General features: G+C 60.4%; 2 protein-coding genes across 4 annotated transcripts; one reads left to right on the top strand and one right to left on the bottom strand.

The window, feature by feature from the left end:
- Nucleotides 1-2,774: 2,774 nt before the first annotated feature.
- Nucleotides 2,775-14,737, bottom strand: EIF2B4 (eukaryotic translation initiation factor 2B subunit delta). 3 transcript variants are annotated; one of them, XM_029071836.2, is made up of 12 exons: nt 14,476-14,737; nt 12,037-12,172; nt 11,557-11,769; nt 10,954-11,036; nt 10,618-10,709; nt 9,748-9,862; nt 9,493-9,569; nt 8,653-8,755; nt 7,964-8,091; nt 7,541-7,718; nt 7,196-7,376; nt 2,775-7,030 (listed from the first exon to the last, which is right to left on the bottom strand). In XM_029071836.2, the coding sequence occupies exons 1-12, from the start codon at nt 14,572-14,574 to the stop codon at nt 6,816-6,818; spliced, it is 1,620 nt and encodes a 539-aa protein (XP_028927669.1). In that variant the 5' UTR covers nt 14,575-14,737; the 3' UTR covers nt 2,775-6,815. The 3 variants fall into 3 exon arrangements, with proteins under 3 accessions (XP_028927669.1, XP_039768946.1, XP_039768947.1); XM_039913012.1 differs by having other exon boundaries at nt 11,557-11,754; nt 14,476-14,736; XM_039913013.1 differs by having other exon boundaries at nt 11,557-11,739; nt 14,476-14,731.
- Nucleotides 14,738-15,115: 378 nt separating this feature from the next.
- SNX17 (sorting nexin 17) lies at nt 15,116-22,044 on the top strand. Its single transcript, XM_029071838.2, has 15 exons — nt 15,116-15,248; nt 16,639-16,713; nt 17,647-17,764; nt 18,227-18,291; nt 18,908-19,018; nt 19,134-19,224; nt 19,441-19,528; nt 19,749-19,818; nt 20,053-20,145; nt 20,286-20,489; nt 20,597-20,722; nt 20,914-20,991; nt 21,174-21,248; nt 21,355-21,396; nt 21,500-22,044. Exons 1-15 carry the CDS (start codon nt 15,186-15,188, stop codon nt 21,617-21,619), a joined length of 1,419 nt encoding a protein of 472 aa, XP_028927671.1. The 5' UTR covers nt 15,116-15,185; the 3' UTR covers nt 21,620-22,044.
- The last annotated feature ends 242 nt before the right edge of the window (nt 22,045-22,286 follow it).

The raw sequence follows: 22,286 nt of genomic DNA, 5'->3' as shown, positions 1-22,286 counted from the left end.
CCCCTCATCTGTAAAATGGGGATGGGCCTCAGTCCCCTCATCTGTAAGAGGGGGAATGGCCTCAGTCCCCTCATCTGTAAGAGGGGGATTGCGCCTGCGAGCCCCACGTGGGACAAGGGACCGCCTCCCGGGCTTGGGAGTCGGAGGTCGTGGGTTCGAATCCCGTCCCCCGTCGGCTGGGCGCCTTTGGGGCCAGTCGCTTCATCGGGCCTCGGTTTCCCTCATCCGCACAATGGAGACTGGCACCCGGCCCGGCGCTTAGAAGGGCGCTCGGCACGTCGTGAGCGCTTGGCAGGCGGCGCCGGGCTGGGGAGGACGAGGGGGGCCGATGGCGGCGCCGGGGCTGAGGCGACCAGCTTTCATCCGGGTAACTTGGGGCGGGAGGGCGGCAAGGGCGGCGCCAAGGCGCATGCGCCTGGGGCCGCCGCGGGCAGACGGGTTTCGGCGGGGCCGGTCCTGCCGACGAGTCCGCCGCCTGGCCCGGGCCGGGAGGGAGGGAGGGAGGGAGGGAGGGACGCCGCCGCCGCCGCCGCCGCCGCCTCCCCCGGGGCCGACACGTCGCCAGGGCGTGAGGCGGACCGGCCAGACGCACGGAGCTGCGCGGCCGACCCCCACGCCCCTCGACGGGCCTGGGCTGGAATGGGGGGAGACGAGGGGCGGGGGGCGCGGGGGTGTTGTCGCGGTCGGGTCGCGCGCGGATTCCGCGGCTCCACACTCACCGCCGCCGAGCCCCGGCCGCCGGAAGTCCCGGTTCGAAGATGGCGCCGGCCGCCCGCCCGCCCGCCCGCCGTCGCGCTCCGATGACGTCAGGACCGGCGCCTCTCGGCCACCCCGCGACCCACCGGCCGCCGAGGGAGCCCGGGCCCGCCGGGATCCGGCCGCCCAGGGCGGGCCGGACGATTTCATCCGGCCGACCGGGCCGGCTGGGCGGGGGGGGACGGGGGACGGGACGCGTCGAGGCCCGAGATGCGCGGTCGAGCGGACTACAAGTCCCAGAATGCACCGCGGCGGGCCCCAGGGGCGCCCAGGGCGAGCGCCGCTGGGCCTGCTGGGAAATGTAGTCCTACGGCCCAGAGCGGCCCCTTCCCTCCTCCTGCCCCGCCTTCTGCCTCCCCGAGCCATGAAGCAGCGCGGCTCGGTGGGAAGAGCCCGGCCTTGGGAGCCAGAGGTCATGGGTTCGAATCCCGGCCTCTGCCCCCTGTCAGCTGGGTGACTGGTGGGCGAGTCACTTCACTTCCCTGGGCCTCAGTGGCCTCATCTGGAAAATGGGGCTGGGAGCCTCGTGTGGATCTGATGACCCTGTAATAATTAGAATGTTGGTATTTGTTAAGCGCTTACGATGTGCAGAGCACTGTTCTAAGCGCTGGGGTAGACACAGGGGAATCGGGTAGTCCCACGTAAGGGCTCGCAGTCTTCATCCCCCTTTTACAGATGAGGGAACTGAGGCACCGAGAAGTGAAGCGACTTGCCCAAGGTCACACAGCAGACAAGTGGCAGAGCTGGGATTCGAACTCGTGACCTCTGACTCCAAAGCCCGGGCTCTTTCCACTGAGCCACGCTGCTGCTGTATCTCCCCCCAGCGCTTAGAACAGTGCTCTGCACATAGTAAGCGCTTAACAAATACCAACATTATTATTCGTATGTCTCCCCCTCGTGACTAAGCTCGTTAGGAGCAGGGAAAATGTCAAATTCTGCCGCACTGTTCTCACCCCAGCGCCTAGAACAGTGCCCTACACATAGTAAGTGCTCAATAGATACCATTAAGATCTAGGCCACTGACTCCCCCTTCAATTCACTGCCTTCCGATCCTTCTGCCACCCTCCCCGGCCCTTGGGTTGTGGAGAACAAGTTCTACCTTGGCACAGCCCACTGGATGGCCAGTGACAGCTCTAAAAAAAAGCGTGAGGTGGATGGGATGTCGTGCCCGGTGACGTGATGGCGCTGAATCGCTGCCATTTTGCAGAAGTCCACCCCAAAGGGGGGCATTTCTCTGCCTACCCTCCTGACACCCACCCCGTCCCCACCCCAGGGCTCCAGAGTCCTTCTTTCCCAGATTCATATGAACTTTGACGCTGTGTCTGAGACCTAGAATGTGGCTGGGGTCACGGGGGGAGGGAGGGGAGGTACTGGAAATAAATAAAAAGCATCTGGTTCCACATCGACACCGAGCACTGGAATTGTCTTTTCATGTCAGTGACAAAGTATAGGGGACTCTATGGTCCTGGGGGATTCCAAAGAGGTGCTAAAGCTCACCCGTACACTATTTCAACCCCACCGTACATCAATCACATTAAAATGTTAAGTGCTAGGTAGAATTTTCGAAGCACAGACTGGGAAGTCAGGATACCACTGGGGCCAGGCCTAGCTCCTTCTCTATTTTGGTAGAAGGCCTGTCCATTACCAGACCTGTCGGGAGATCGGAACCCCAAGCAATCACAGCCACGTCGCTCCTGGTACCCCGAAGGAACTAGAGTTGAGGCCTGTCCAGGTTAAGTGGAAGCAAGATATTGACCGACTCTCTCCTGCCAATCCCTTCCCCAGCTCTGACATCCTTTGCACGCTATCCACCAAGTCGTCATATACAGCAACACTCATATAAGCCATAAACAGTTACGCTTATTCCTATTTTGTGCTGACCGAATACCTGCTTCTGAATTATTCTGTCCCAGTTAAGGTCATCTCTTTTAGCTTGTCGGCCAGACGACAAAGCATTTCTAGAGACCTTCGTAAGGGAAGGGGACAATCTCTATTCTCAGGGAACACACAGTCTGAAAGAGCTTAGGAAGATTTCTTTTATTTTTGTAGGTTGAGTTGAAGAATCCTCGGTGTGAACTGTACACACAGGTATTAAGAACAGCCAAGAAAGATGACGAAGACATACAAGTAAAGAGGCCAAGACTGAGAGCCTATGCTGAGGGAGCGGAGGGAATGTGGTGTCAAATAAATTAATGCTGGAGATATGATTAGGTAAGTCATTTGGGGTGCCGCAGCAAATGCTGCAGAGAAATCTAGGAGAAGACTTTTACATCTAGCAATGGGATTAGCTGTGTGAGGGCAGTTCCTACTAAAGGGTAAGGACAGAAGCCAGACCGGAGGGAGAATTGGAAGAGTGAAAGTGCAGATGGCAAGAAAAGCCAGCACATTCAATGAATTCATTGGGCAAAGGGAGCTAAAGGGATAGTTGGGAGCATCGTGTCCGACCCCATTACCTTGTACCTATCCCGGGATTTAGTATGGGGCTTGGCTCACAGTAAGACTTAACTTCCACAATTATTATTATTGCTGAAATACTGAACCCCAGAGTGACAAGGGGCTGTAGATATTACTGCTGCTTCCTGCTTTGCAACCACCTTAGGAGGGGAGCCACAGAAGAGGAGGAGGAGGAGAGTAGCTGCAGCATGGAGGGGTCTACACACTTAAGGGATCTCACACTTGATCGTTATTTTTTTTAATGGGAAGAAGAGCTGTTCTCATGTGCATGCCGTGGAGGAGCCAAAAGAAGCGAGGGAGCTAAGAATTATCATTTGCAAAGAGAGGCGATCCAAAAGCAAATGAATGGACTAGTGGTGTCCTAGGGGAGGATTAGTTCGGGAACATCCGGGAAACAGAGAGGGCAAAATGAAGGGGTCTCCCAAGGAAGAGACTCACATCTTTTCCGTGAATGCATTTAGGAGATGATGAATAGGAAGGGAGGGGGGGTTGGAGTTTTAAGGAAAGACTTGAGGGGTCCTGAAAATTTTTTTGTGGATTTTGGACCAATGAGTCATTCGAGTTGGGGAATGGCACTGTCTAAGCTGTAGTTCGGGCAGAGTGGGGGAAGAAATTGGCGTTTAACAGGTTGGCCCAGTTTGTTTCCTCCATAAGCCTTTGGCCACTTGCCTCTGGGAGCCAAAACAGAGGGTGGAGGGTTGCTGGAACTCACTATGATCAGTCAAAGGGACAGAGAGGTCAAGGGCACCAATGAGGGTCAATCAATCCATCAACCAATGGTTGATCCAGTGTCTCGACCGCTGAGTCAAGGGGGAAGGGAAATGGAGAACTCGTATTCTTGAAGTTTCACAGTGAGGTGAGTAGACTGGAGAGGCAGTCGCTTATTGGGGTTCAGCGCCCGTGTTACGACGGGCAAGTGAATGCGATGTACAAGGGAGGGGCTGTGAGTGTAAAGCTGGAGACCCCTGAGAAGGAGCACGGATGGGTGGGTGAGGAAGTTCAAAATGTGGCCATGCGGGGATCAAGTGAAGGTTCACGGAAGCAAGGAGAGAAAATCAAAAAGGGAAAGTAGCAATAGGGAAGAGCTCCATTTTTTTTTTTTGCCAATTCAGTTGCTTCACTGACTCATCTCCCGATTACACCGGGGAGGCTGGACTGGCTGAGAATAACTTAGGAGCTGAGCTCTCCTACCTGAAGAAGTTGCTGCCACTATTTCCACCTCCCCATTGTCTCCTTCTCCTGGGCAGCAACTATACCGGTAATAAATACCCCATGATGCAGGCTGGTCGTTTCTCAAAAATGCACCTGAATCATGGGGTTCGGTTTCCCATAAACTTCTGTTTAATTAGGTTCTGTTCTAGAACCAGACGCAACATACAAGTATAAATGACCCTGTAAAATCCTTTCCTCCTAATGGCTTGCCTGTCCTCTTCCACCTGAAACTCAGCCCTCTCTTTCCACCCCTCCCCGCCCTGTGCTCCGGTACTTTTCGGTTGTCTGTCTGAACTTTAAAAAAGCCCACCACCATTGTATCGCCCCATCTCTTTTCCTTCCCAGCCTGCGGCCCCGCTGTAGCTGCTGACAGCAAAGAGGGAATCGAAAGGGAAAGGGGAGAGATGGCAGCGGCAGTGTCTGCGGGAACACCTGTTGCCCACCTCCTGTCCGTCTACCCCTCAGTCGAAGGAATGTACTGAGAGCTTACCATGTGCAGAGCACTGTACCAAGCACCTGGGAGAGTGTAGCAGAGTATAACAATATAAGACTTGGGAGACACGTTCCCTGCCCACAATGAGCTTAAAGTGTAGACGACGAGTTGACGGTCTATTCCCTTTCCCAGGGCTGGGGCTGAAAGGGGGAACTACAGACGGAAAGGAGGAGGGGGCAGGGAGGTGGCAGCGCCCCACCCATCACTGGTTCAAAAAAAGAAAGAAAAAAAATACTGGAGCACAGGGAAGTGGGAAGGGCCCAAGTTCAGGGTGTGGGAGTGGGGCAGGAAAACTCCCGGGAACACCACCAGCAGGATCCTCTCCGTCTCTGCAGTCTACAGCCCTAGCACTATCCTCGACTTCTCCCTCTTTTCAAGCCCCATTTTCAATCCACTGCTAAACCCCACTGGTTCCTCCTTCACCACATTTCCACACTCCACCCTTCCTCTTCGTCCAAACGGCCACCTCGCGGGTCCCCGGCATTTTTCCTATTTCGGCCTGACTCCGGCCTCTTCGCGGGCCTCCCCGACTCTGGTCTCTCCCCTCTGCCGATCCAGTGTATTGCTCGGATCGTCTTTCTAGAGCATCACCGTGCACACATCTCCCCTTTCCTCGAAAACCTCCAGGGATTTCTTATTCCTCTCGGCACCGTGCAGAAACCGACTGATGCCCTGAAGGAATTCAACCAGCTCTCTCCCTCTTTACTTAACCACTCTCTTCTCCCGTCACACCTCAGTTCGCGGTCTTCGCTCCTCTCGGCTTTTCTGCCTCCGACCTCTCGCTCTCGCCCGTCTCTGGCCTGGAACTCCCTGACCCTTCGAATCCCCTAGATAAACAGCTTTCCCCATTATCAAAGCTCTTCTGAAATCACATCTCCTCCAGGAAGCCTTTCCCAATTCATTCCTCTTACTCTTCCCTAACGGATTATATCCCCACCAATCACCAATTCAGACTCGTGCAGCAACTGTGGAAATAGAAAACCACTCATTTCTGTAGAGAGGGATTTACATATCTCCCTCTTTAAGCAGTAACTCAGATCCATCTATCCACCTCTCCTTCCTCCATAAATTCTGTCTCCCTTGCTAGACCATAAACTCCTTGAGGGTGGGGATCATATCTGAAGCCAGGTGGTCTAGTGGATAGAGCACAGGATTGGGAGTTAGACCTGGGTTCTAACACCAGCTTTACCACTCACCTCCTGGGCCACCTGGGTAAGTCACTTAGCTTCTCTGTGCATCAGTTTCCTTACCTGTGAAATGGGGATTAAACACCTCTTCTCCCTCCGTGGCCCCTGAGTAAGACAGAGACCGTTTCCGATCTGCTTATCCTGTAGTTACCTCAGCGTGCTTAGCGCACAGTAAGTGCTGGACGCATATCCCGATGATTATTATTAACTTTACTCTCCCTAGTGCTTAGTAGAGTGCTCTGCACATAGCAGCTGCTCAGAAATCATTACCGACTGATGGAAGAAGGGGCAAAGGGAGGAAGAGGTGGGGAGGGAACTGACTCACCTACAACGAGTGGATCTGTTGAGGGCAGAGTCTACGCATTTGGGGGTTCGTCAACCAAAGGTGTATCCCCAGGCTGCGTACGCTGTGGATTACTGGGAGCCTGAGGTAGACCTGTAGCTGGGTTCTGGCAGACTCCCACACGGGCCCGTAAGCTCCCTGTGGGCCGAGATGAGGTCTACCACCGCTACTGAACCGTCCTGGTCCAAGCCCTCAGTACAACGCTCTGCACACACCGAGCGCTCCAGAAATACATCCGATGGATTCGATCGGGCAGTCCCTTCCGGTCCTCCCTCCGAACCCCCCGCCGGCGTGAGTGGTTGCCAAAGTGGAGGCGGAGTCGCCGAGAGCGGAGCGGATGCGGATCTGCCAGGCGGAGGAAGGCCGCCGTTTATTGCCCCTGGCTCCCCTGGTCACTGCTCTTGACGCGCAGCACCACGGGCACCGAGCTGCAGGGGATCATACCCAGCTCCGTGATCACCAGATCCACCAGCTCGGGGGGCGTCACGTCGTACACCAGGTTCAGCAGGCGGAGCGAAGGGTAGTCCTGCCAGTCGCCCAGAGCCACGCGTCCCCCCCGGCCGCACAGCAGGTCATCGGGGTCGTCTGAAAAACACGGCTGCGGTCGGACCGCGGGCCCGGAGACGCCCTCCCTCCCTCGACCTCCCCCACCGGGGTCCGCTGCAGCTCTTGGCCCGGCTCCCCCCCCTCCCGTCATTCTGTGCCGCTCCCCCCGATCCCTTCCTCCTCCGCTCCCCTCAGCCCCCTCACCGAGCTCGTTGGAGACGAAGGCGTCGGTCTGCACCCGCTCGCAGAATTTGTAGGTCTCGCAGCACACCAGCACGGGCACGTTAAAGGCGCGGGCCACCAGGGCCAGCTGGGCGGTTCCTACCCGTGACATCACCGACCCGTTGGCCAGAAGCGCGTGGGCCCCGAGCAGCACCTTAGACACCTGAGGCGGGGAGAAAGGCGTCGCTGTTGCCGTGGGGTGGAATTCCCGGTTCCTCCCAGGGCGGCACGGGCTCCGCTCCCGGGTCGCCCCCCGCCGCCCCCCGTCTTCTGAGCCGCACGGCTCTGCAGGTGGGCGTGAGGGGAGGCCTCCCCCTACCCCCTCACCTCCGGTAACACATAGGAAGCAGCGGGGATCAGCAGGTAGGAGGCGGGGACTCCCGCTCGGACCAGGCAGCGCAGCGTGTGCCGCCCCTCCAGCCGCGGCCGGCTGTCCACCACCACCACTCGGAACCGGCGGCCACGCGTCCAGGCGTCCCGTAACGTCCGGGACACCAGGGAAGAGCTGAAATGGACATACAGACACAGAGACAGAGAGAGAGAGACAGAGAGGGGCAGGCAGGGGCAGAGAAGACGCACAGAGAAGGGGCTCAGCCACACACTCCACCATCCCCAGCTCAACCAACACCCCGCCCCAAGGCAGACCAAACCCACCTCCCACAGCACAGCGGGAGCCAAGCCGGGTGGTCGGCTCAGCTCTGCCCAGCCTGGCCGGCCTCCCGGGGCCCCGCTCCCAGCCCCGATCCATACCATCCATACACCAGGATCACGTCCCCGTCGCTGATCTTGTCGTAGGCTGAGCGAGAAATGGCCTCAGCTGCCAGCTTGATCTTCTCCTGCACGTACCGGTCCACGGCAGCTCGAAGCTCCTGCTTGGCCTGGTTGGAGGGAAGAAGCTCAGGGGGTGGGGTCTAGGGAGACTCATCTCTAAGGGGCGAGGGAAGGGAGGGGTGGGACCGGGGAGGAAGGGGGGAGAGGTCTTCCCTTTGCCCAGGAATGACTCAGGGCTGATGAAACATCTTACTTTCTTAACCTCAGAGAAGGGACACTTAAAAAAAATATATTGATAATATTTGTTATGCACTTACTATGTGCCGAACGCTGTCCTAAGTGCCGGGGTAGGTACAAGTTAATTAGATCAGGCACAGTCCCTGTCCCACATTGGGGTCACTGTCTAAGAAGGAGGGAGAACAAGTATCCCCATTTTACAGATGAGGAAACTGAAGCCCAGAGAAGTTAAGTGACACGTCCAAGGTCACCAAGTGACCGGCAGACCTGGGATTAGAACCCAGATCCTTCTGAATCCCAGGCCCGTGTTCTCTCCACTAGGGCTTGCTGCTGCGCTTTCTGAGAGTCCTTCCCAGTATCAGTTCGTTCTCCATTCCCTAATCGCCCCCGACCTCTCCCGCCCTCCATTCCCAGTCCCTGGCCATCATTACCTCCTCTTCCCGTTGGGAGCTCTTCACTCCGGCAATCTCCTTCTTGAGGAACTTGATGGCGTTGCCCATGCTGGCTGACAGCGGGCGGCACTGAGTCAGGAAACTACGTGTGGGGAGAGGAGACGGGGAATGAAGCGAGAAGGGAAGGAGACAGGGATGAGAGCAGCAGCCTGAGCCGGGAGAGGCAAAGATGGGAAACGTAGACTGGGGGACAAAAGCTCCCAAGCTGGGAGTTGTCGTGGGGCTGGAAGCAAGGAGGAGAGTGCTTGATAAACTCCCTGTGGACCAGGATCGGGTCTACCAACTCCACTGTACGGTGCTCTCCCAAGTACTTAGTACAGTGCTCTGCACACTGTAAGCGCTCGACACTTCGCACTGAAATGCACAGTGGCCTGGCGAGAACACGGGCCTGGGAGTCAGGAGGACCTGGGTTCTAATCCCGGCTCTGCCACTTGGCTGTGGTGTGACCCTGGGCAAGTCACTTCACTTCTCTGTGCCTCGGTTACCTCATCTGTAAAATGGGGATTACGACTGTCAATGCTATGTGGGACGTGGACTGTCCAACCTGACTAGCCTGAGCCTATCCAAGTGCTTAGTACAGTGCCCGGCACACAGTAAGCTCTTAACAGACACCATTAAAAAAAAACACCAGACTGACTGATTGGCAAAAGGGCCTGGAGGATGGAAAGGGAAGTGGAAGGTAGAGAGGGGAGGGTCAGAAAAGGGACAAAAGGAAATGGAGGCGGGGGGGGGGGGGATGGGCGAGAGGGAAGCTGGGAGAGGGGAAGAATCTGGAAGGGAGGAATTAAGATGAGGGGGCGGAGGGGGAAGGATCCTCACCTGATGTAAGGTTTGAGCTTGTTCACCAGGTCCCGTGAGAGTTCCTCATTGGGGGGAGTGGTGTAATCCTGGATCACCTAGAGACGGCAAGGGGAGTGAGCCGCCCCGAAGCCTGGTGGCGGGGGCTTCCTCGGCCCGCTCCGGGGCGGTGGGGGGACCACTAGTAGGGTGGTGGGGGAGAGTGAGGGTGGGGAGGGGGTGTGTGTATCAGAGGAGCGAAGGTGTGTCCAGCAGGGGAGCGGCGGTGGGGCGTACCTGCTGGAAGGCGCGCAGGAGGGCAATGCAGCGGGCGTTGGAGCCACTGATGAGGCCCTGGGAGTACTGGAGGCCGAGCCGCACCACGGCCGGGTGGATCACGGAGGATGGGATGCTAAACGGGGAGGACCGCACTCTTTGCCGCCCATCCTCCCCTCCACTCCCTCAGCCTCACCTCGCTTCTCTCCCACGACAACCCAGCCCACACGCTGCGCTCCTCCAACGCCAACCGGCTCGCTGCACGTCTGTCTCGTCCTTCTCGCCGCCGGCCCCCCGGCCCACTTCCTCCCTCTGGCCTGGAACGGCCCCCGTCTTCATATCCGACAGACAGCCCACCACCCTCTCCGCCTTCAGAGCCTTCGTAAAATCACATCTCCTCCAATAGGCTTCCCCGATTAAGCCCTCATTTCCCCACCCTATTTACCTTCCTTTTTGCCTCACCTGTGTGCTCTGGTCTGTCCCCTTTAAGCACTTTGATATTCCCCCCCACTTCCACCCCTTCAGTACCTGTGTACCCATCCTCATACTCTGCCATTTTCCCTACCGTAATTGATTTTACTGTCCGTCTCACCCTCGGGACTGCAAGCTCCTTTAGGGCAGGGATTGTGTCTCCCCGTTCTATTCTACCATACTCTCCCAAGCGCTTAACACGATTCTCTGCACCCCATAAAGGCCCAATACCATTCGTCGATCGACTGGCCATCGCACACCCCATCAGGGTGAATCCCCCGTCCCTTCCGTCACCCCAGGACCTCTCTTTCCCGTTGCCCCGAGATGTGCTCCACACCCAAGCTCCCCCCAAGCTCCCCTTCGGCCATCCTCTGCCCCAACCCCCAAATTTCAGGCTCTGCCCAGTCCACAGGGCCTCACCTCATGTACTGGGTGAGCGGGTGGCGGCGGCTGTACTGATGAAGGTGGGAGAAGAGACTGACCTTGGAGCCGTAATCCTTGCGCAGAGGAACCTAGGGGGGTTGGGAGGACGGGATCTGTACCGCGGGATCGTGAGGTTGGCCAGGGTGGGATGAGGTGGGCCGGAGAGCGGGGGGAAAGGAGGGGAAAAGAGGAGCTGGAGGGAGAGGAGGGGCTGGGTGGTAAGGACGTTCTTGTCCCCTTCCCCTCATCTGGAGATACCCAACCTTATTAGAGGGTCCCGACTTCCTCACCGCCCTGAGTTCCGTCAGGACGCTGACTCTCCTCAGGTCCTACCTGCTGCCGCTCCAGCTTTTTGGCGAGTCTCCTTAGGGCCGCTGGGTCGTCCACTTGGATATGCTCAGGAGGGCGCTTCATTCCTGGGAGTGGAATTGGGGGATTTCAGCATAGTCAGAGTGCCAGAGAGCCCTTCACGCTAGCCAAGGGAAGGCGCGTAGCTGGCGAAATGGGGAGGGATTTCCCGATGGGGAGCGGGGGTTGCTAGTCTTCTAACCGGATAGAGATATTTGGGCTCACAGAGCAGAAGGAGGGTTCTCCCGAGATTTGAAGACTCAAAAGAGAGAGGAGGCCCCAGCGGACGGGGCACAGGGCTGGAAAGCAGAAGATCTGCATCCCAATCCCGGTTCCGCCACTTGCTTGCCGCGTGACCTCGGGCAAAGCTTCCCACGCCTCAGTTTCCTCAGCCATAAAACTGGGATGAGACGGCTGTTCTCCCCACCCTTAGACTGTGAGCCTCATGTGGGACGGGGCTGTGGCCGATCTGTCTCTACCGGACCTACCCCAGTGCTTAGCACATCCTAAGCACCTAACGAACACCACAGCTAATCATTAGGTGAAGAACGGGAGCCGGGGGCTATTGGCGCAGACGAGGGGCGGTACCCGAGGGGGTCTCTCCAGTCGTAGGGGTCCGGGGTTGAGCTGGAGCGGCTCCCGGCTCCCCTTTCCGGCTCTGCTTCACGGCCCGCTCTGCCTCTTGCTTGGCTCGACGCTCAGCCCGCAGCTCCGCCTTACTCTTGCTGCCAGGCGTTTTCTCCGTCGTCGCCGCTGTCGGCCCCGTCAACCCTGCAGACCCCGGCGCTGCCGGGGGTGGGTCTGTTTTTTTTCGGACGACCAAGGGGGACGGAAGCTCGGGAACAGAGCGCCGTCCCCTCCGGCCCGATCCGAGGGAGGCCCTTCCCTCCTTTCCACCCTCTCACCTCCCACACCCTGCTCTCTCCCCGCAAGCCCCGGCCTTCCGCCGGCTCCGGCTCCCAACATTAGCCCCTTTAGGTTCATTCACTCATTCATTCAATCGTATTTATTAAGCACTATGTGCAGAACACTGTACTGAGCGCTTGGAATGTAGAATTCGGTCCCCACCTTGTTGCTGGGCAGTGGGTCCAACGGGGCCGGCTCTGGGTTCTGTTCCCTTCTCCTCCTTCCGCTTTTTCTTCTGCTGCTTCTTCTCCTTGCGCAGCTGCAGTTTCTCCTCTTGGGACAGCTCCCTGCCATCTCCCTGAAACAGAGGCAACGGCTCCTTCCCGTCGGTCAGTCAATTCTATTTACCAAACGTGGCGTGCTGTACTGAGCACTCACTGGTGCAGTGTACTAAACGCTTGGGAGAGTACAATAACAATCCTGCACGGCGTAGTGGATAGAGCGCGGGCCCGGGAGTCGGAAGATTGTGGGTTCTAATCCCAACTCTGCCACTCGTCTGCTCCCACTAGTCACTTCCCTTCCTCAGTTCTCTCATCTGTAAAATGGGGATTGAGACTGGGAGCCTTGTGTGGGACAGGGCCTGGGTCCAACTCGGGTTGCTTGTATCCATCCCAGCGCTCGATACAGTGCCTGGCACATAGTAAGCGCTTCGCAAATACCATCACCATCAAAAAACAGACACAAGCCCTGCCCACAGCGAGCTTAGAGCCTAGAGGGGCTGCTCCACTGAGGCAGAAGGGCCTTCTTGGGGGTCATTTCCTCAGGCCCCCAAATGGCAGACGCTCATAACGTCCATCTCTCACTCCCACATGTTAACACCCCGGGAGAAGAGAGGTGGGGGGAAACCCACGACCCTTCCCTGGTTCCAAGGAAGCTCATTCATCCATTCAATCGTATTTACTGAGCGTTTATGCTGTGCAGAGCACTGTACTAAGCGCTTGGAAAGGACAATTCGGCAACGGAGAGAGACAATCCCTGCCCAACAACGGGTTCACAGTCTCGAGGGGAGAGACAGACAGCAAAACAAAACAAGTAGTCAGGCGCCAAAACCATCAATATAAGTAGAATCATAAATACATACACGTCATTAATAAATAGAGTATAATAATGAATAGTATAATCAATAATATAGACAAATAGGCACAAGTGCTGTGGGGAGGGGAAGAGCAGAGGGAGGAAGTAGGGGGAATGGGGAGGGGAGGAGGGCTCAGTCAGGGAAGGCCTCCTGGAGGAGGTGAGCTCTCAGGAGGGCTTTGAAGGGGGGAAGAGAGCTAGTTTAGCTCGTCCACCCAACCCCCACATCTGCGTCCCATAATAAGGGTGATGGTACTTGTTAAGCGCTTACTACATGCCGAGCGCTGTCCTAAGCGCTCGAGTCGACAGAAGCTCATCAGGTTGCCCCCACCTCCTCGTCCCACATAATAATGACGGTATTTGTGAAGCGCTTACGTGCCGAGCGCTGTCCTAAGCGCTGGGGTCGATAAAGCTCATCAGGTTGCCCCCAGTCCCTCACCCCACATAATAATGACGGTACTCGTTAAGCGCTTACTATGTGCCGAGCGCCGATACAAGCTCATCGGGTTGGACACGGTCCTTCTCCCCCGTGGGGCCCACGGTCTTCATCCCCATTTTCCAGATGAGGGAACTGGGACCCAGTGAAGTGACTGGTCCAAGGTCCCACAGAGGAGAAGTGGCGGGGGGATTAGAACCCAGGCCCCTCTGCCTCCCGGGCCCAGGGGGTCTAAACAGAAACATACCAGGTGGCCTCCCATTCCCTTCCCCCGGCTGAACTGTCGGTTCCAGGCGGTCGGTAGAGTGCTCCACACACAATAATATTAATGTTGGTATTTGTTAAGCGCTTACTAGGTGCAGAGCACTGTTCTAAGCGCTGGGGGAGATCCAGGGTCATCAGGTTGTCCCACGTGAGGCTCACAGTCTTCATCCCCATTTTCCAGATGAGGGCACTGAGGCCCAGAGAAGTGAAGTGACCGGCCCACAGTCACACAGCTGACAAGTGGCAGAGCCGCGGCTCGAGCCCGGGCTGGGGAGGCAGAGGTCGTGGGTTCTAATCCCGCCTCGGCCACTTCTCAGCTGGGTGACTTTGGCCCAGTCACTTCACTTCTCTGGACCTCAGTTCCCTCTTCTGTCAAATGGGGATGAAGACTGCGGGCCCCACGTGGGACGACCTCATCACCTTGTATCCCTCCAGCGCTTAGAACAGCGCTTTGCACATAGTAAACGAACAAATACCAACATTATCATTATTATTCTCTGGGCCTCAGTTCCTTCCTCTGTAAAATGGGGATAAAGACTGCGAGCCCCACGTGGGACCATCTCATCACCTTGTATCTCCCCCAGCGCTTCGAACAGCGCTTTGCACATAGTAAGCGCACAAATACCAACATTCTTCTTCTTCTCTGGGCCTCAGTGACCTCATCTGCAAAATGGGGACGGAGACCGGGACCCCCAGATGAGCTTGTCTCCATCCCGGCGCTGAGAACAGTGCCTGGCACATAGTAGGCGCTTAACAGATGGCCATCGTTTTTGATGATGATGATTATAATGAGGGAGGGCTGCAGGAGTGGGGCGGAATGAACTTACCGCAGGTCCTGCAAGACACAGCGGAGCGGCCTGCGAGCACGGAGGGCTCCCTGGACGAGGAGGAGGAGGAGGAGGAGGAGGAGGAGGCATTGGTGGCATGGCCGGGCGGAGGAGGCCCCGGGGTCAGGGGTCAGAGGTCAGGGGTCGCCCTCCCGGCCGTCACCCACCGGCGCGCGTCGGCCCTCCCCGGGGTCCTGCCCCCGCTGGCGGCCCACAGCGCCTCCCCCCGGCCCGGAGGGGGAACCGCACCGGCCGGGGACAGCGCCCGCTGACGCCCGACTACAAGTCCCGGCCTGCCCCGCGCCGCTCTCTAAGCTCGGCCGTGACTACATTTCCCAGCCTGCCCCGCTCCGCTCCCTAAGCTCGGCCGCGGGAGGTTTCCCCCGTGCGGACTACATTTCCCAGCCTGCCCCGCGCCGCTCCCTAAGCTGGGCCGTGTGGCGGTTCTCCCCCTCGTGCGGACTACAAATCCCATCCTGCCCCGCGCCGCTCCGCTGGCTGGGCCGTGGGGGTCCCCTCGGTGCGGACTACATTTCCCGGCGTGCCCCGCGCCCCCGCGCCCCCGCGCCCCCGGCCCGGCCCGGCCCACTCGGCCCCCAAAATGGCGGGCGGGGCGGAGGGTCCGCGTTAGCGGCGGCGCTGGCGGCGGCGGCGGCGGCGGAGGAGGAGCGGAGGCGCCGTGTCCGCCCCGAGCCCCGGGCCCCGGGACCATGCACTTCTCCATCCCCGAGACCGAGTCCCGCAGCGGGGACGGCGGAGGCTCCGCCTACGTGGTGAGGGGCGGGGCCGGGGCGGGGGTCGGGGGTCGGGGGGCCTCGGGAAGGACCCCCACACGCCCCTCAATCGGGGCAGGCCCCGGGGGGATCGTGGAGCCTCCCTCCTCCTGCGGGGGGCGGGGGGAGGAGGAGGACGACGACGACGACGACGACAACAACCCCTCTCTGTCCCCTTTCCTCCATGCCCCCTTTCCTCCATGCCCCCCTCCCCTACATCCCTCCTCTCCCCATGTCCCCTTTCCCCCATGCTCCCTCTCCCCTACATCCCCTCTCTCCCCCATGCCTCCTCTCCCCCATGCCCCCTCTCCCCCATGTCCCTTTTCCTCCGTGTCCCCTCCCCTCCATGTCTCCTCTCCCCCTTGTTCCCTTTCCCCTACGCCCCTTCTCTCCTACACCCCCTCTCTCCCCCATGCCCCCTCTTCCCCCCTGCCCCCCTCCTCCATGCCCCCCTCCCCTACATCCCCCGTCTCCCCATGTCCCCTCTCCCCCCCTTGTCTCCCCCCTTTGCCCCCCTCCCCCTTGTCCCCTTCTCCCCCTTGCCCCCTCTCCCCCCCATGTCCCCCTCCCCCCCCATGTCCCCCTCCCCCCCCATGTCCCCCTCCCCCCATGTCCCCTCCCCCATGTCCCCCTCTCCCCATGTCCCCCTCTCCCCCATATCCCCCTCTTCCCCATGTCCCACTTGCCCCCCATCCCTTTCCCCCTCTCCCCCATGTCCCCTTCTCCCCTTTGCCCCCTCCCTCCCTTTCCCCCTCTCCCCCATGTCCCCTTCTCCCCTATTTCCCCTTCTCCCCCTTGCCCCCTCTCTCCCTTTCCCCCCTCCCCCATGTTCCCTTCTCCCCCTTGCCCCCTCTCCCTTGCCCCTTCTCCCCCATGTCCCCCCTCCCCCATGCCCCTGTCCCCCTTACCCCCATCCACCAAGTTTGCAGCCTGTTGCATTAACCTTCTTGAGAGTGTGCGTCTTCCCATTAGAGTGTAAACTTTTATACGATCTTGGGGAAGCCACTTCACTTCCCTGTGCCTCAGTGACCTCATCTGTAAAGGGGAGGGGAATTAAGACTGTGAGCCCCACGTGGGACAACACGATTACCTTGTATCTCCCTCCAGCGCTTGGAACATGGGAAGCGCTTAACAGGGTGTATCGTTTTGACTGTTTTTGAGGACAGGGTCGGGATGCTCCTAAGGGTCAAGTACAGTGCTCTGCTCCCGGGCAGTGCCAGGTTAGCGTCGAGCCCTCTTCCAGGGGCGAATCCTCTACCCTCCCTTCCTCCGGAGAAGGAGGCGCGGTCACGGTCGAGGATGGGGAAGGACGGCTTACCGGGGGGTTGGGGGAGACTCTGAGGAAGGTGGAAGACCAGCGTCTGAGTCTCCGTTGTCTCTGTCCCTTCAGGCCTATAACATCCACGTGAATGGCGTCTTGCACTGCCGTGTGCGATACAGCCAGCTCCTGGGGCTGCATGAGCAGGTGGGACCCCTTGGCGATTCACCGCCCCCCTCTCGGGCAGCAAGGACTCTCCTCCCCTTTCCTCTCCCCCCCCAGCCTCAATGCCTCCATTTCCCTCATCCTCTATCGGGGCGAGAAGAGCTTTCCCCTCTCTACTTTCTCTTCCCTACCTGCAGAAGCACAATCACTCCCAGGTTCTCTAGACTTTCCAGAGACCGTCTCTGTCTCTCTCTCTGCCAGTCTCTCATCTGCTGTAACCAAGCCCGTTTTCTCTCTACCCGGCAAATTGGGATTTTCGCCTGTCCTCTCCTGGACTGCCGTCGCTTCCTTGATCTTTCAGCTCTTTACATCCAGCCCTCCCTCACCTTCCTCCAAGCTTCCGACTAATCTGCTTGGAACAACCCTCCCCTTCACAAAAAATTGCAGCCCGTAGCCCTCCTCCTTCCTCCTCCTCGTTCTCCCATTGTTTATTACCACCCGTTCTCTCTCTGGCCACTCGGAAGAATTGCTAACCCACCGCTTCATTTCAATGCACCGTGTAATCGTAATGATCTACGGGAACCCTCGTGGGCATGTGTTTCTCCATTAGATTGTAAGCCCTTAGAAGACGGGACCCGGGTACTCCTAAAGGTTTAGTACCGTGCTGTGCTCCTGGTCGGTGCTCGGCATTTTGTGTGTGCTTAAAAGGGAACTCTAGGTTCTGGTACCAGATGCCAGCGAGCGGTTGGCCCGTCACTCCTGGGAGGGACGGGGGAGTCCTTGCCCTGCCAGGCTGGAGATCCTTGAGGCGGTGGGAGTGCCCCTTTGCTCCCGTGCAGGGAGAGAGGTGGTTTCCCAGGTCACTGAATAGACGGAAGGGTTTGAGAGATTAGCAGCCCGGGAGAATAAGGCCGGATGGCCAGGGAAACGTTTCTGACCTGGCGCTCAGCACTTCCTTCCCTTTCCTCCATTTAGCTACGCAAGGAATACGGGGCCAACGTGCTCCCCACATTCCCCCCGAAGAAGCTCTTCACTCTGACCCCGGCTGAAGTGGAGCAGCGGAGAGAGCAGCTGGAGAAGTACATGCAGGCCGGTGAGCGGAGGGGGCGGCCGAACGGCTAGGGGAAGGTGGCGGCCTCTGGAGAAAGAGGCCGATCGACCCCGGTTCTGTGGGGCCACAGTCATTCCCGCCCAGGCCCCAGAAGTTTGACCACCCCCTTCCCCCCCCCGTCTCCTGCCCCGCTCCCCGGTGTCTAGAGCTGATTCACCGGCAGACCCAACCGGAGAGGACGTCATCCCCGCCTGCTAAAGATTTGTGTAAAATGATTCAGCCCCACCACAGAGGGGGCGTCGGGCTGATGCGGCCAGTTGGGGGAGGCCTACGCCTAGCCGTCCTAGGGGAGACCCAGTTTCGGAAAAGTGGGGGGCTGGTTAAAGGGACGGACGGGTAGGGGAGGAGACGGCGGAGCGGGAGGCCGGCCGGCGGGGGAGCCGGGAGAAGGCCGCCCCCCGGGCCGAGGCTGAGCGGCTGGCATGGGGTTCCTCTGTCCCGCAGTGCGGCAGGACCCGTTGCTTGGAAGCAGTGAGACCTTCAACGGCTTCCTGCGCCGCGCACAGCAGGTGAGGCCGGGGGTGGGGACCCGGTACGCCGGGACGGAGCTGAACCGCACGGCATGACCCGGGGGAAAGAGCACGGGCCCGGGAGTCAGAGGCCCGGGATTTTCTGGCCCCTTGGCCGCTCCGGGACCTTGGGCACGTTGCCGGACTCGGGGCTGCGGTTTTCTCAGCCGTAAAATGGGGAGTCGATCCCCGTCCTCCTTCCCGCTCGGACCGTGACTGCACGTGAGGCAGGGACTCCGTCCGTTCTGATGGGCCTGTAGCTGCCCTAGAGCCCGGCGCGGTGCTCGGCACCTAGCAGGCGCTTAAGTCCCCCCCCCCCAAACAACAACCAAAATGTTCAGGGGAAGAAAGGCGTTCAGAGGTGGGACTGAATGCGGAGAGGACAGGGACCGGCCATTCAGGCCTAGTCGTTGGTGCGGGGGAGCGTCGGGCCGAGGGCCTCGGAGAGGCGGCGGGACCTTTGGTTTCTTCTCGGGAAGAGCCTGGCTTTGGAGAGGTATGGGCCAGACCCGAGGAGGGCCTCCGGGGGCCGGGTGCGGGGAGCCGGGCAACCCGAGAGGATCCGAGCGGTGCCAGGCCACCCACCCGCCCGCCCGCGTGTGACTGTCGTGCCCAGGAGACGCAACAGGTGCCCACGGAGGAGGTGTCCCTGGAAGTGCTGCTGAGCAACGGACAGAAGGTGCTGGTCACCGTGCTGACCTCCGACCAGACGGAGGACGTCCTGGAGGTGAGGCCCGCCGCCTCCTGGCTCTGCTTTTCGCCCCGGGGGCAGCGGGTGGTCGAGGAGACCCGCCCCGCTCGGGGCGGGAGGGGCCTGACGTACCGGTGCCACCTCTCCCCAGGCGGTGGCGGCCAAACTGGACCTGCCAGATGACTTGATTGGCTACTTCAGCCTCTTTCTGGTGCGCGAGTTGGAGGATGGAGCCTTCTCCTGTGAGTGCCGGGGGCACGTTGAACCCGGGCTCGCTGGCGGGCTGGTCGGCCCCTGCATCCAGAGAGCCCCGTTCACCTTCCCTTCCCAACTCATGAGCTTGGAATGTTGCAGACTCGGCAGCCTCCCCCGCCCTCCTTCCTCCCCTCCCTCCTTTTCCTCCCTTCTCTCCCTCCGTCTCACTGCGCCTTCCTTTCCTCCCCCACCCCTGCCCACAGTCGTGCGGAAACTGCAGGAGTTTGAGCTGCCTTATGTTTCCGTCACCAGCCTGCGGAGCCAAGAGTACAAGATTGTGCTGAGGAAGAGGTCAGGGGTGGAATGGTGGCTGCCGGGAAGAGAGGAGGGACGGACGGGGTGGCGGGGGTGGAGCGCGCGTGGGAGACGGAAGGTCCGGGAGGGAGGTGGAAGGCGGGCCGGCCGGTCGGCCCCGCGTCCCCTCCCCGTCCCTCGGCCGTCACTTTCGGGAACGCCCCCTCCCCTTCCTCTCAGCCGAGCACGTTCTCCCTCTGCCGCCTTGGCCCTACAGTTACTGGGACTCGGCCTACGATGACGACGTCATGGAGAACCGGGTCGGCCTCAACTTGCTTTATGCCCAGGTGGGTGGGGCGCGGCCTCCTCGGAGACACCCCGCTGGCAGAGAGAGCAGAGAGACCCCCCCCCCCCATCCTTCCGCTATCTGCTCTGCCGATTACTCCTCCCCTCCCGCCCCCCTCACCCCCAGCTTTGTTCCCCGGTACTCTGGGGACCCCGGCGGGCCTCCGGGGGAGGGGGTGGCTTGGAGGACCCCAGAGAGAGGTGGTGGCGAGCCTGGCGGGGTGCCCTGACCGCAGACTGTGTCGGACATCGAGCGGGGTTGGATCCTGGTCACCAAGGAGCAGCACCGGCAGCTCAAGTCCCTGCAGGAGAAGGTGTCCAAGAAAGAGGTGAGCGCACAGCCGCGGGTCGTCTGGTCTTCCCCCCTCCCCGGGATGTCCACCCGCCCACCCACCTTCCTTTGGCCCCAAGGGACGCCCCTGAGCCCCCCCCCCCCCCCACTCCCTTGAACACCCGGGCTCCATTGCAGTTCCTGCGGCTGGCGCAGACCCTGCGGCACTACGGCTATCTGCGCTTCGAGGCCTGCGTGGCTGACTTTCCGGACAAGGGCTGCCCGGTGGTGGTGAGCGCGGGCAACAGCGAGCTCAGCCTGCAGCTCCGCCTGCCCGGGCAGCAGCTGCGGGAGGGGTCCTTCCGCGTCACCCGCATGCGTTGCTGGCGGGTCACCTCCTCTGTGAGTTGGGAACGGGGCGGGCTGCTGGGGGAGAGGGAGGGGGGCTGGAAAAGGAGGGCAAGGGAGCGGCCATCGGGAACCCCGCCGACTCCCGCCCCCCTCGCCAGGTGCCGCTGCCCAGCGGGGGTCCCAACAGCCCAGGCCGCGGCCGAGGGGAGGTGCACCTGGAGCTGGCGTTCGAGTATCTCATGAGCAAGGACCGGCTCCAGTGGGTCACCATCACCAGCCCGCAGGTGTGGACCTGAGCCCCGGCCCCACCCCGCTGTCCTGGATGGGATTTAGTGAGCACTTACTGTGGGCTTGGGAGGGTACAGGAGACCAGAGACATTTCCCGCCCCCAAGGAGCTTGCGGTCCGCAGCGGGGGGGGGGGGGGGGGTGACCGAGGTTAACGTGCCCGGGGCTAAATTCTCTTCTTACCCTCAGGCAATCATGATGAGCATTTGCCTGCAGTCCATGGTGGATGAGCTAATGGTGAAGAAATCAGGGGGCAGCATCAGGAAGGTGAGGAGGGCCCCTGTGGAGATGATCTCTTTCCCGCTGCCTGTCTTCCTGTTCTCCCTTCTCCTTCCACAGCCTCCCCACGGGGACCCCCTCTCCCCGGGTGGGGGTTGGGGGATGACGGCCGTTAGAGGGGCCGGGACGGGCCCCGGGCCCCAGCCTGAGGCCGCCGTCTCTGCCCCCAGATGCTGCGCCGAAGGGTTGGGGGCGCGTTGAGGCGTTCAGACAGTCAGCAGGCAGTCAAGTCCCCACCCCTGCTCGTGAGTATCCCCTTCTTCTACCCCCTCCACCCCATCCCCCGAAAACTCCCTCCCCCTGCCGCACGGTCCCCCGATTTCTGGCCCCTTCCCGTTGCTTTCTCCGCAGGAGTCCCCCGATGCCGCCAGGGAGCCCATCGTCAAACTCTCAGTGAGTCGGCGGGGTGTCGGGGAGGGTGCTGTTTGGGGGGGACGGAGGGGAGGCGAGGCCCCTCTGACCCGCCCCCTACCCCCCCACCCGACTCTTCTTTCAGAGCAAGCTAAGCGCCGTGAGCCTGCGGGGGATCGGCAGCCCCGGGCCCGCCCCCGACCCCGGCACCAGCGACGTCCATGGAAATTTTGCCTTCGAGGGCATCGGGGACGAGGACCTGTAGACGCCGCTGCCCGGATCTCTCCTCCTCCTGCCCCCTCCCCAGAATGGACAGCGCCCACCCTGTGCCTCCCGGGCTGGTGTGGGAGGGAGGGGGCCCATCGCCTCCCATGGATCACTCGTGGCCCTTCCTGCCCCAGCCCCCTACCGCCCCGGGCTGGCCGCTCGCCAGTTCCTTCCCCCACCCCACCCCATTTTCTCCATCTCCCCCCGACTCCACGGACTCAGAGCTGCCGCCTCCCCCCGCCCCCATCCCCCAATGCCAAATTAGCATTTAGTATTTTTGCACAAAGCCGGACCGACAGTGGACCACGGCTGGGGGGGCGGAAGGCCCAGCTCCCTCTCCCCGGCAGTTCTTCGGCTCTGTGGGGCGTGAGGGACCCCCCCTCCCCCCCACCCTTCGCCATTAAAGTCAGCCTGATCGCTGCCGCCCGCCTCGCTCTCCCTTGCCTTTACCCCAGCGTGGAAGGGGGTGGTCGGGGGGGGGGGGGGGAGGAAGGTGGTCCCGGGACGCCCAAACCAGCCCCGCTCCCGCCGCCCGGCATCCCGCCGCCCCCACCACCGGCGCCAGGGCTCCGTTAGTGTTTCCTTTATTATAAAGCACTGAAATAAGTTAAATAAAGAGGGCGGGAGCCGGGCCCGGTCCCAGCTTTGCCCCCTGCCTTCACCCT

This window comes from Ornithorhynchus anatinus, chromosome 9 (genome assembly GCF_004115215.2).
Source record: "Ornithorhynchus anatinus isolate Pmale09 chromosome 9, mOrnAna1.pri.v4, whole genome shotgun sequence".
Lineage (NCBI taxonomy): Eukaryota > Metazoa > Chordata > Mammalia > Monotremata > Ornithorhynchidae > Ornithorhynchus > Ornithorhynchus anatinus.
This window is presented reverse-complemented; position numbering and strand designations above follow the sequence as displayed.